Genomic DNA, 13,340 nt, shown 5'->3' on the forward strand with positions numbered 1-13,340 from the left:
TTGTTTTAATACCCTTAGTTTGCTGCCTTTTATGAGGGTATCACGAAGTTCTAAAATATTTTTTTAAGGTTAATCTTTAACTAGTTTAGTTTGCAATTGGTTAGTGTATATTTTGTGTAGTTGTGTTCATTAGTTTGCTTCTGTATTTTTTTAAAAGCTCTTGAAAGCTTGGCTTTTTCTGTTTCTCATCACTTAATATCTTTGTATGGAACCTGAGTAATTTATTCTTTAATATGAAATGTTGGTATTATGTGACTCAGAAGATCTTGGGTTTTAACATTTCTACCATGAGTTAAACTGTAATATAATGTACTGATGAAATTTAATTGAACTATCCTTGACTAGAAACACTGATGTTTTAAATGTTGGTGTTTTTTCCTAGTTTTAGAAATCCTGGTATTAAAAAAAGAGTGTAATCACACCACATAAATTTTCTTTAGATGATGTGCGGAAGAAACTGATTGAGAATGCAGGAGTAACTGTAGGGAGAAACATTTTGATCACTGATATGCCTTAAAACTACCCAAATGAATTACATTGAGGGTAGTTAAATAAAATAGATCACCCCACCACAGTCACTGCATACAAAGTGGTTAAGTTTGACATAAGACATGTTGGATGTTATGAAAACAAATATTGTACTGAATTTAGTCTCTCAGGAAAAAAATAAATTACTTTGTTGAAAATATTTGGTTTCATTTTTGTACATGTTTGTATTTGTTTCTAACCTTAAGAGTCACTCATGTCAGAAAACCAATCAAATTTCATTTAACAGATAAGAACTGGTGCTAAATTTTAAATTTCATTAACACACAAGTAAGTTGGCAGATAAACCAATGCCATTCAGATATCCTTGGATCTAACCTTACCTCCTTCAAAGATGAAACGGTCACTTTGCCTTTATGCTAATTCAGGCAAACCAGAATAAAAATTCTGAGGAAGCTTTTACATGACAGTGGTCAGAAATGAAACACTAGACCGTTAACAAAAAACAAGCACAAAAATTCCTTGAAATTGTAATTATGTCACCCTGTAGATAATTTTCAAATTAGTTGCTTGTCCCTTTTTTCGGTATATCTTCTAATGGACAGTTCTTATGTATTGTACTTCTGAATTAAAACCTATGAAAACATTAGAAAATTAACATCACAGAGGATTTGTGGTGGAACATAAAACTGATGCTCCCATCATTTCTAATTCAAAAGAATTTGGCATACTCAATTTTTTTTAGATAGAAGAAGCAATTTATATAAAGGTAGTTGAAAATTACCTTGAATTATATCAGTGTCCTTCCCACTTGAATAATCTGCTACTATACTTTTAGAGGGTTGGGAATTAATGTTATGACTGAAATCTCAAATTTGGCCTAAAATGTTGATCATACCATAGAAGATATGGTTGCTTAAAACTTGCCTTTCGCAACATTGGACATTTTAGACATAAAGGATTTATTAGCACCTGAGTTAAGTGGATAACCTTACTCAAAGCTGAATGAGCTGATCCTTTTTTTCTGTTTAAACATTAGTTCAAGGGTACACTGAACTGTAACATATATAATAGAGTCTCAGAAGAAAGAATTGACTGTTAGATGGAAACAAGTACCCTTCAGGGGTCCACGGATCTAACCTGACTCTTAAAGACTCAAATTAAAGTGAGAACAAACCAAAAACCCAAAATAAGGGTTAAATTAAAATAGGCTTTCTCAATATGCTGTCTGTAGCCACAGCCTATGGCTGCTGCCACATGAAGGACTAAGACTCCAAGAGTACTTCAAAGGACTGCAAAGCCAACATACTGACTCCAAAAAACAAGGTAATCTTTCTGATCCCCTAATACCCCAACTCACAGAAAGGGAAACTGAGGCAGAGATTTTATGGATTCCAGGAAGAGGTTCTACTAGTAGAAGGGATTATAGGGCTAATCAAAACAAAGCATAAAGTTAAATTAAATACATTCCTAACTGACTATCCACACACAATTCATTTCCATGGTAGCTGAAAGGAATCAGAGTAAATTGGAAGACAGTAATTTAAATAAAGTTTATTTTTTAGAAAGATGGTTATTTTTTTTTTTAATTTTTGCAATGCCACGGTTATAGGAGTGTATAGAGTTAACACATCTTTTCCTTAACCATGCTGCTTTTTACCTTCTGCATAAAGGTAAAAATTTGTGTTAATCTCATAGTTAATGGTATAAAACAGGTCGGCAAACTTTTTCTCCAGAGGTCCAGATAGTAAATACTTTAGGCTTTGCAGGCCACATAAGGTCTCTGTCACGTATCTTTTCTCTTACAACCTTTTAAAAATGTAAAATCCATTGTTAGCTTGCACCATACAAAAACAGACTGGGCCAAATTTGGCTTGCGGGCAGCAGTTTGCCAACCCCTGGTATAAAATATCTACTTTCTGTCTTGTCAGAGAAATTGCTCGCTTCAGGCAGTCTTCTTGTAGAGAAAGCCCTTATTTACAATTGAATGTGGCTTGTGACAAAAGTAGAAATGGAGAGTTCTTGCTCACTTTTGACTCTCCCAAGCAGTTTTTCCATTCACTCACTCATTCACAATCAATTTGTTGAACACCTACTATGTACACTCTTAAATATCTTTGTGTTAGCAGAGAATTCCAGTGTTTCTTTCTTAAAAGGGCAGTTCCTCCAGTTTCTCTAAACCTGTAATTATCAGGTCTTTATACTCATGTTTTAGGGCAAATCAGGATTAAAATCTCTACTCGCAATCAAAAGAATTCACGATTATAAAAAATGAATCTAGCTAACAATGATATCCTTGCACTCAATACTGACACATCCTTCTTAAAATCACAGCCTAGATGAGGAAAAATGTAACTCTCTCTCCTTAAAAAGATACCTCTTTTCCTCCCATAGGCTGAAACTTTTTTTAAAAAACATTCTCAAATCTAGAACATACACCAAATAATTTCTTCTCATTTTCCTAGCTTGTTGCCATGTAACAAAAAATCTAGATCCAGGTAGGACTCTTCATTAGCTTTCTATTTCAGCCATAAACCAATACACTTAAGGGTAAATACTACTTCTGAAGCAATTTACACTCCCACATTTCATCTCAGGGAAGGAGTGGTCATGATTCTCCTCCTTCAGGATAAAAACTTAACTGTCAGCTTTCTGAATATTCCGGCTGTTTATCCAAGGTGAGGGAAGACTTTTTAAAGTGGCCAAAAGGAGCTCAGGACTTCAGTATTTAAATATAAAGGTTGCGCCCCTTCCAGATCTTTGGTACAGACATAACTACAATTATCTGATTACCCACACCACAGAGACATGGCACATTTTATAATTAGAAGTGTTTGTGGTTTTTCCTTTTGACCATGTAAACAAAAGGGGAAATGCCTTGGCAAACCACTTTGCAGTGTTCTCTCATTTCTCTTAAATGTGTGCACAGCCAGTTCTCCCTTTGATCAAGTTCATGAAGAGAAAGAATGGAGTGGACCAAGGTTATCGCTTTCGCTCCCCTCTTTGTGTCCTTTTCTTTTCCTTTTCCTTGCGCTCCTGCTTAGCTAGTTTGTCCCTCTCCCTCTGCAGCTTGTCCTGTTCCTTCTTCCTTTGGGACTCATCCCGAAGTGTGTCACGCTCTAGTTTTCGGGCATTGAGGACATCTTCCACGTTGGTGTTTCGGAACAGAGCTACGGGTGAGTTAAGGCATTAGGGTACAGGTCACACAGGTCCCAACTACTGCTCTCTTCCCTCATTCTTGTCCTCTCTCTACATGCTGAGTCTTAAATACTCTCTACCTATTCCTAGTTTTTAAAAAAGTCCTTATGTTTATCTTTTGTCTAATAGTAAATCTTAAAACTACCACTACAAAAGTTTAAAGCTCACCCTCAGAATAAAAATCTCATTCAGACTTATCTAAATCTGAATGTTAAAATATTTTATGAAAATGAAATTCATTCTAGAATAAGTACTTATATGATTCAACGGCAGAATATTGTTGGAGTATCTATGCTAGTTTAGTGAATAAAGTATTAATATAACAAGCAAAATTTTTATGTACTTGGCACTACTGTTTGAAAAGAGTTAAACAAGTTATTTACCTTTATTAAACTTTATCAATTTGCTTTTTTTCCTAGATCACTAAAGCGTAAGTGAAAATCATGTTCTACTATAAACTCTGAATTTATAAAAGATATGAAATACTATGTTTAATTGCAGTTAGAAAATACCTAGTCAAAGATTTTCCCTCTCATTTTTTATGACATTAAAAACATAATGTCTGGAGCCAGCCCCGTGGCTGAGTGATTGAGTTCGCGGGCTCTGCTTTGGCGGCCCAGGGTTTCGCCGGTTCAGATCCTGGGCACGGACATGGCACCACTCATCAGGCCATGCTCAGGCGGCGTCCCACATAGCACACCCAGAGGGACCTACAACTAAAAAAATATACAACTATGTACTGGGGGCGGGGCGGGATTGGGGGAGAGAAAGAAAAAAAAAAAAAGAAGATTGGCAACAGTTGTTAGCTCAGGTGCCAATCTTAAAAAAAAAAAAGAATTTCAAAAAAAAAAACATAACCTCTTACTACCAGATAAGCTCCTCTCTACTCTTAAAACATAGCTTTTTTCTGCTTTAGTGCTTTAAAATAAGTCAGTCTCCCTGAAACAACCTTCTGTTCTGATAACCCACCACACTTCTCACCTTGAAGAAGGTGGATTTCTAAATCCTCCTCCTCTAGGAAGCTAAGTGATTCTGTCAGTAGGGACTTTCCTCAGCACATATGTTTCAATCTGTCCATATTTTTAGCATGAAAGTATCAGTGTTTGTGTTATCTTTCCAACAAACTATAAGGTTTCTGAGGACAAAGACCAAAACTTCAATATTATTTTAACTGCTTCCACAGTGCTGGGAAACCCAGTGCTATACACAGGGAACACAGATTTTTATTTTCCCTTAGAAATTCTTTCTCTAAGCTAACCCCTTCACAGTAGATGCTAATGTTTTCTTTGGGAAAAGTTCTCGCTAAATTGACTATTTAGGGCAGTCCTAGGAATCAGGCTCATAATGCTGGCCTGACCTGAGTTCCTGGAGGTAAAGTGAGCCCCCAGTAACATAAAATATTGCAAAAACAGCAAAATAAAAACTGTTGCTCAGGAGGATTCTATGGAGAAACACACGAGGATAGACACAGAGAAGGATACACTTGTCAGAACCAATGTTCATTGTGGTGGCACCTGAATCATCCTTCTCATCCGCTTCAGTGAGCAACGTTAAGGAAAGGCAGATAGAGAACGAAGGTTAGCACAGCCCAACCCAACATCAGAAGACACTCAATAACCTGATGGGTAGGAAAAGTCTGCTGAACGGAGGGACACTGTCAGGGATGCGGTGGTAAACCCAGGAGAGTCATCTTTAGAAGTCTCAACTTGGGGAAGATTGTTCAGAGCATCTGCGAGGTCCTTATCTCTTGGAGGCTGAAAAGTAGCTTAAGCTGGTCTGGGTGGACAGCCACGTTACCAGGAAGCCACGGGATGGTGAGATGACCTCTAAAACAGCGGTTTTCAAAGTGTGGTACCTAGAATTCCCTGGCAACCTGTTAGAAATGCACATTTTTGGGTCTCACCCTGGACCTACTAAATCAGAAACTCTTTAGGGGTAGGGCCCAGCAATCTGTGTTTTAACAAGCCCTCAGGACAAACACTGCTTAAAACATTCTTTTCTAGCCCAAGAAATGGAATTTTGTAATTGGAACTGTGAAAATTAATAAAGGAAACCTCAACTAAAATGGGAGTCAGGAAAGCCTGCAGAGGGAGCTCTCACACCTTACCGCTCACCGTTAGCTACTCCAAATGGGAAGAGACTACCTTGCATCTCCAACAGGAAGTTGCCTGCTACTTCACTACTCCAGCAGGAGGAAGGAAGGTTTTCTTCTTGCCTAGAAACAAGCCCAGCCAATGGAAAATGCCATAGCTCAGTCAGCAAGGAACTGCTGCCACCCATGAACTCTTACTCTCCTCCAATGAAGTTTCACTTAGAACAGCCTCTCCCAACTCCCCTTTTTCCTCTGTAAAAGGGAGCTCCTCTCCTTTGTTCTCGGGACTTTTCCGTCGTTCAGCATAGTTTGCATGTCCTAGATTGCAATTCTTTTGCTATTCCTGAATAAACTCACTTTGCTGGTATAATAATTAGCTATTTTACTTTAAAGTTGACAGAACCATAGCTCTGCCAAGCCTGGCAAGAAAAATCATGAGGAAAAACCAGAGGAGAAGTTGGCCCCAAAGAGTTTTAAGAATTCTTTCCTAAACTAGGGATTAGACAGCTGCCATTTCTGGTATGGTGTCTACTCCATTCAAGGAGGCTCAGTAAGCTAAGTATTTCCCAAACAAATTTCAAATTCACAGGGAACCAAACCTGCCCCTACCAGCAACACTGTGTTTTTACAGAGTCCCAACTCAAATCCCAGATTTATCCTGGTGTTGCTGGGGGCTCAGTCTCCTTTTTCATTACGTGGTAAGTGGAATATTTTTTTTTAAGAGATTCAAATGAAACTGGTCGAAATTTGGGAATCCCTCATCCAAAAATATCCAGGTTCTAGTTCTGGTTTTGCCACTAATTGTATGAATATCTCTGATCACCCATTCATCTCTTAGTGCCTCAATTTCCTTATCAACTGGGAAGGAATATAAAGATGGATTATACATGTGACAGTGTACTGCACAGAAAGGTATTATATTATGCAAATATAAAGAATGACAGCTATATCTTATTTTCTGAAAACACAATACAAACGATCCATTGTTAAGGCATTATTTGTTTTACGCTGAAGTTTTGAGGAGTATACTGATTATGTGTAGTAAAATTTACACCCAGTATCAACTATTCCTACGTCATTCCCTACACCCACGAAGGGCCATAAATCACTGACACCTGAGAGGAGAAAATTAAGCTACAGTACAGGGGGGGATTGGCAGCTTTGCAAAGCTCACTGCAACCAGCAAACGCTTTTGGCTTGAGGCTTAAGGAACAGGTGACGGGACTCCAAAAAGGATATTCCTCTTCATCTGTCACATCAGCGTACTGGGCCAGGAGCGCAGCTTTTCTCTGCTTCTCCTCTTCTGACACCATCCTGGGCTTCACCACGATCTGTGCCTGCTTCTCAATTAGGGTGGCAATGGCCTGTACCTCATCTGGGAGGTGGTGGAAGGGAAGGGAGGGACAACAAGGTTGTATGCGAGAGAAAACAAGCTCACCGAACGGCTAGTCCACCCAGGCAGTGCTTGGAGTCAAGGCAACGGCATCTGCTGACTCCTTAGAGTCCTGGGGTTCAAAGGAGGTGCCTCAGGGCTCACGACAAAGGCAAGAAAAGGCCATGCAGGGCAGGCGTTAGGTCTTGTGTCCATCTTCAGTCAGAGCAGCCCTACTTTTACTTGTTTTATATACTGAAGTTCTGCTGCTTTAAAAAAAAAGGTTAAAAGGCACTGCGCTGAAACTAGAGAAATTAAGCCTCCAAACAGGGAACTTGCTCCCCTCTCAAGCCAGAAACATAAGAAGGAATCTAGAATCAACTTAAGCCGGTCCCTTTCCTACTGATAATTATGCTAGGTGAAATTCTTAGATTATTTTAAAATAAAATCAACTATTAAGTTCTCTATTCTCATAAAAAGGAGGCAATGGTGTCAAGTAGTGGCTCTCATGCCTGAATGCACATTAGAATCATCTAGGGGAGCTTTTAAAAAAACCAATGCCTGGGCCCCAACCCCAAAGATGTTTATATAATTGGCCCATGGTACGGCCCAAGCACTAGCATTTTTTTTTTTGGAGGAAGATTAGCCCTGAGCTGACATCTGCCACCAATCCTCCTGTTTTTGCTCAGGAAGACTGGCCCTGAGCTAACATCCGTGCCCATCTTCCTCTACTTTATATGTGGGACGCCTGCCACAGCATGGCCTGACAAGCAGTGCCATGTCCGCACCCGGGATCCAAACACAGCGAACCCCAGGCCACTGAAGCAGAAGAGAACATGCAAACTTACCCGCTGTGCCACCAGGCGGGCCCCAGCACTAGCATTTTTTACAGTACATGAACTGATTCTAATGCACAGCCGAGACTGAGAACCAATGTGTAGATAGTTTAGAATAGATTCTATTCAAGTTTGGCTTTTAAGATTTGATTTTTCTGCAGCTAATTTATCATCCTAATGGTGAGTATATTAACCCATTTCTCTTCATCTTAAAGAGTGAAATGTTTAGTTGAATAAAGCAAAAGATCAATCATAATTTGTGCTGTGAAATGAGAATATGAAAAAAGCTGGGAGGTGGGAAAGTATAGCCGATCCTACATCTGCAATGCAAATAAATCTATAAGGGACAGTGGAAAGAGGATGAAAAAGAAAAAGTAGGGGCCAGCCTGGTGGCACAGCAGTTAAGTTCCTGTCCTCCACTTTGGTGGCCCGGGGTCGCAGGTTCGGATCCCGGGCGTGGACCTAGCACCATTTGTCAAGCCACACCATGGTAGCACCCCACATAAAGCAGAAGATTGGCACAGATGTTAGCTCAGCAACAATCTTCCTCAAGCAAAAAGAGGAAGATTGGTAACACATGTTAGCTCAGGGCCAATCTTCCTCACAAAAAAAAAAGAAAAAGAAAAAAGTAAATACCACAATGAACTTAACTGTGGTCAGCTGAAGTGGAAAGATGTTACAGGGGAAAAGAAAACCAATGTTCAGTCAAAAAGTTAAAGTAAGCTGCTGGGTGTTAGGCTGTTTAAACTATCTTAGAGAAAATAAGTATCCAACAGAGGAAACTAAAAACTCCCTCCTTAACAGCCGTATAGTAGTTGTTGGAAAAGGCCCTGGAGGTTAGACGTAAAACTCCAACTCTACCTTCTTTTTTCACCTTGGTGACAACATTCTGAGTTTCCGACCATCGTTCCACAATCTCCTTGCAGATGTTAAGAAGGGAATCTTCTTCCTAATTGGAAAAGTAGACCGATTAATGTCCTGATGGAGCCCTCCACCTGAACAAGGCCTACGGTGAGTACAGCTCTCCCTGCTGGTGATGAAAAAAATCAGGGGAGGGTTTGGGAGCCACAGAATACACAGCATGTTTCTCTCCTGAGGCTTTGGACCCAGAAGCAACTCTGTGTGTGAGCCCCAGAATCCACACCTGCTGGGTCAAGAGCACCCACTCCACCCTGCCAAGCTCCAGGGGAAAGGACTCCCACCAACTCAGAGCGCTCCTCCTCATTCTTTTGGAGCCAGAAACTGTTGCCTGAGTCAAAACTCTCCTCTGTGAAATCTTCCTTGGCCGATATACTTGACTGGGTATGTTCTCCAAGGTTATCAACTCCCCTGCTGGAACATATCCATGAGCTGGCTGACTCGTAATAAAGAGGAGGTAAGTGAGAAGGTGGTCTCCTATCCACCCATCCCTCTGTCAATTTTACATAAGCACACATATTCTGCTGCCAACTAATCCTCCTTGGCGTGCTATAACAAAAAGGATGTCGGCTTTGGTGTCAGACATACTCAGATTCAAATTCCAGATCTATGAGCAAGCTTCTTAACTTTGTGAGCTCCACATCTTCCCAGGATTTTAGTGAGGAGGAATGAGAATGTGTATAAAGTGCCTGCTCTGCTTGGCAAAGAATACGCATTTCAATAAATACAGGTATTTCCCTCCATCTTCATTATGGCTGCCTTCGTCATCTTCACGTTCTACCCTCAGGACGAGCTGTCAGAGCTCACATTTACTACGTGCTTACCATGTGCCATGCACTGTTCTAAATACTTTACATAAGAACTCCCAATTCTTAAAGCAATCCCAGGAAGTAAGTACTATTAGTACTCTTGACTCAGAGATGAGGAAACCAAGGCACAGAGGTTAAGGAACTTGCCTGAGGTCAGACAAGTAATAAGTGAATTAAACAGGATTTGAACCCAAGCAGTCTGCCTCTGAGCCCATGTTCTCAACCATTATATTATGCTATCTCTCAAAGAAAAGTGAGGAGGAGCAGAAGGCAGACTTATTGTGGATATCCTTATTTTGCACCCGACAAAGGATTCCATCCTCTACCCTGCATCCTTTTAGCACAAATCCTAGACATATAGTACTTCTTTGGTCCAAAGTTCCTGTAGTTCATGGATCCCCAGCATAAAAAGCCGAGGAAGAGGAAAAGAAAAAAGGACAGGAAAAGGAGCGGAGAGGCAAAAGAGAAAAGGTGTTCTTGGAGGACACGGTGGCTTATTCTCCCAGTTTCCTCACCCAAACCAAAGTAGTCTGTTCTTCCATTTGTTCATTTATTCATCCAGATGGTGCCACCTATGTGCAAGGCACTAAGACGAGTGCAAAGAGATGAGTGAGAAAAAGTCCCTGGCCTCATGACACTTATAATTCAGAAGGCTGGTATATAAACAGCTGCCATAAAATGTAATACCCTACTTAATGTAATGTAACGGCCCTACTTAAAATCGCAACTCACCCCTCCATTCCACTCCTGATCCTCTTGCAATGTTCCTTTCTTCCTAGCACCTATCATTTTCTAACATACTATATAATTTACTGATTATCTCTTTCCCTGCCAGAATGTAACCCCTGAGGGCAGGGATTTCTGTTTTGTTCCCTGATGTACCCTAAGCACTCAGGGCAGTGCCTGGCAGAGAGTAATCCATCAATAAAAATTTGACCGATCAATCAATGCAAATGCTATTGGGGGGAATAAAGAGAAGAATGATAGAAAGCTTTTGTTTACCGTTATTTGCTCCTGACTATAAATACTATTCTTGAATCTTACCTCAAATTGTTGCTGACAAACTTCTTAATACCTAATATTGAATCCTAATACAATCTGGTGATTGAATTGGCTATGCCTTTGTTTTTCCTAGAAAGGGATTTGGCATAACAGTTAGAGGCTTTCACATGCAGCCCAACTGACTGACAGACAATAAGCAGCACTGTGAATGACGTGTTTGATATACGCCATATTCATCAGCCTGCCTGCTCTGTAAAGTTGCTCCTCATTTGTTTCATAGGCAGGACCCCTGCTTCGCCAATTCCTGGCTAATTCTTCCCAAAGGCATTTTCTACAAAGAAGGGGTTGGGAAAACTATGAGAAAATTAAGCATGGTGTGTGAATCGGGCAGAGGGAAGGGGGAAGCCACCCTTAAAAATGAGTCTGTCTTCTGCAGTTTATGCAAACAAGAGGCAGATATAAAGAACCAAATCTGGTCCTAGATGACTTTGTCTTTTCTACCAAGAGATATTAATAGTCTAAGGCAAATTCATGCCTGCCTTTATCAGCAGACCTACAGCTCCAAATAATAACACCACGAATAGAACAGGTAAAGGAGCTGGTACCAGTGGGCACTCAAGTTATTTCGATTTCTTTTTCATGGAGTCTTTAGAAACTTCCCAGCTAAAAATAAAAAACTAACTTAAATTGCTTGCCTTCTACTCTTTCCCCCTACAAGCTGCAATGTCAGGGCCCAAGAAAACAATTTATTCCACTGTGTTGTATTCCACTGACCTTATGAACTGCATCACAAGCTATGTTAAAGCTTTTCCCACTTATAGGTCAATCTCACCAGAGCAGGCTCTGGGACTAAAAGGGGCCCTTGCCAGGAGCACCTGGGACAGCTGCACTAGTGTTATATTTCAACCGTGTGCACAACGAACTGCATGTCCACCAAGTAAGTGTAAGTGGAAATGATGGCAGCAGAAATGATCAGGTTGGAAAAGTGGACATCTTGGTGACATACTACTTAAATACACCTTAAAGTACACATTTCTGAATTCTTGAATATGCTTCTAAGAGGCTAAGTACCAAGTTTATCTCTTTTTAAAAACTCTGATCTGTCTTATTCTCCCATCTACTGCCCACACACACCAATGACTACTGCATTTCAAAGTACCATAAAAAGATCAGGCCCGCTATTTACTTCAGTTCTGCCTGGCATGAAAAGACCTCTACTGCTACCTTACCTTTTGTGGACTCCTACCTCCAAAATAGGAACCGAGAGGGTACTTCCTGCAGGCTTTTGTCATGGGACAGCCCTGGACACTGCCTCTTAAGGAGCACAGACATCTCAAAGCACTTTATCCCCTCCACTGAACACTGTCAACGGAAGGGAATGAAATTGGTCGTCAGACGTTTACGACAAAACTCTCATTTAGACATTTCAACGCCTTCGGAAGAATGCTCACCCAGCTCACCCACAGGCATCTGAGAGGGCCTTGTCTCCAGGAAAAAGAGAAAGCCATTCCTCTCTATGTACCTGCAATCTTCCGGCTTCCCAAAACCCTGGTTAGGGAGCAACCTCCTTCCCCCACACTGCAGAGCTCAGAAGAATATTCCTCTCCCAGGTGAGACCACTAATCCTCTGGGACACCCGGTAAGAGGAAGAGGATACCAAGTACTGACAGGGGCCGGCAAGAGGCTAAAGGAATGTGTCCGGGCTTCTCACCAGGAAAGCAGAGAGGATACCCTGCAGGGCGTCCAGCTTCTCTTCTTCCTCCTCCTCCTGCAGGACACCCAGGATGTAGGCACCGTAAATGGCTCGGTCCACTCCCAGTGCCTCCAACCGTCCATCCAGCCACGATCCAAAGCCGCTGCCCCCGCCATCGCCTTCGCCGGAGGCAGCAGCGGCCCCTTCACTGGGCGCCGCCATCTTGGGGTCACGATCCTGCCAGCCCCCAGGGCGCCTACCGCAGTGCCTGACGGGCCGCGCCGCGGGCCCACTGCGCATGCTCGGAGAGGGAACCCACGCCCCTGCGCGCCCGGCGGAGGTCCCTGTGCGCCGGTAGTGATCGTTCTGGGCGTTTTGTACCTTCCAAAGAGAGTGCAGGTTGGCGTACGCATGGTCACGTTGTCCGTCAGGAACCCTGGCAGGTGAGGGTTCCTAACAGACTCTTTTTTTACAGTTGGGCAAGTTCAGAGAGGTTCAGTAACTTGGCCAAAGTCACGCGGCTAATAACTAAGCGGGACTGGAACTCACCTCGATGCCAGCGCTCCAGCCCTCATCTCCAAGCTGCCCTTCCGCGCGCCCTCGTGGGATAGCAAGCCACCCACCCCCACACAGCTTTCAAGCAGGAACCTGCTGCCTCTGGCCAGAGTACCCACCGTCGCTATCAACTACTTCCACCCTCGCCTTTCCAAGCTCCTGCTCTATCAAAACTCAAGCTCCAGAAAACCTTCCCTGATCCCCTGCAATCTGTTAAGACCACTCCAGTGTGCGGTGCTTAACGCGGTACGGGACGCATAGTAGGTGCTCAATAATTGAAAAGGCAACCTCAAGTCATTTCTTTCACTCACTCACTCATTCAACGCTTACACAGAAATATCTTTGAGGAGCCTTCCTTAACCTTGGCCAGCCACTGTGC

The 13,340-nt window shown here is 41.9% G+C and overlaps 1 protein-coding gene across 1 annotated transcript; it reads right to left on the reverse strand.

The window, feature by feature from the left end:
• Nucleotides 1-2,024: 2,024 nt before the first annotated feature.
• On the reverse strand, nt 2,025-12,686 carry CCDC43 (coiled-coil domain containing 43). Its single transcript, XM_014849381.3, has 5 exons — nt 12,425-12,686; nt 8,846-8,933; nt 7,016-7,151; nt 5,166-5,224; nt 2,025-3,656 (listed from the first exon to the last, which is right to left on the reverse strand). Exons 1-5 carry the CDS (start codon nt 12,626-12,628, stop codon nt 3,469-3,471), a joined length of 675 nt encoding a protein of 224 aa, XP_014704867.3. The 5' UTR covers nt 12,629-12,686; the 3' UTR covers nt 2,025-3,468.
• Between the last annotated feature and the right edge of the window lie 654 nt (nt 12,687-13,340).

The sequence above is a fragment of the Equus asinus genome, chromosome 13, assembly GCF_041296235.1.
Source record: "Equus asinus isolate D_3611 breed Donkey chromosome 13, EquAss-T2T_v2, whole genome shotgun sequence".
NCBI lineage: Eukaryota > Metazoa > Chordata > Mammalia > Perissodactyla > Equidae > Equus > Equus asinus.

What these genes read in the sequence shown, in the direction of transcription:
- CCDC43 (XM_014849381.3), bottom strand. Translation starts at nt 12,628, where the DNA reads ATGGCGGCGCCCAGTGAAGGGGCCGCTGCTGCCTCCGGCGAAGGCGAT. An exon ending in GTATCCTCTCTGCTTTCCTG is followed by an intron (nt 8,934 to 12,424) that starts GTGAGAAGCCCG and finishes TTTTCCAATTAG; the next exon opens with GAAGAAGATTCCCTTCTTAA. An exon ending in GATGTGACAGATGAAGAGGA is followed by an intron (nt 5,225 to 7,015) that starts ATATCCTTTTTG and finishes AACGTTGCTCAC; the next exon opens with TGAAGCGGATGAGAAGGATG.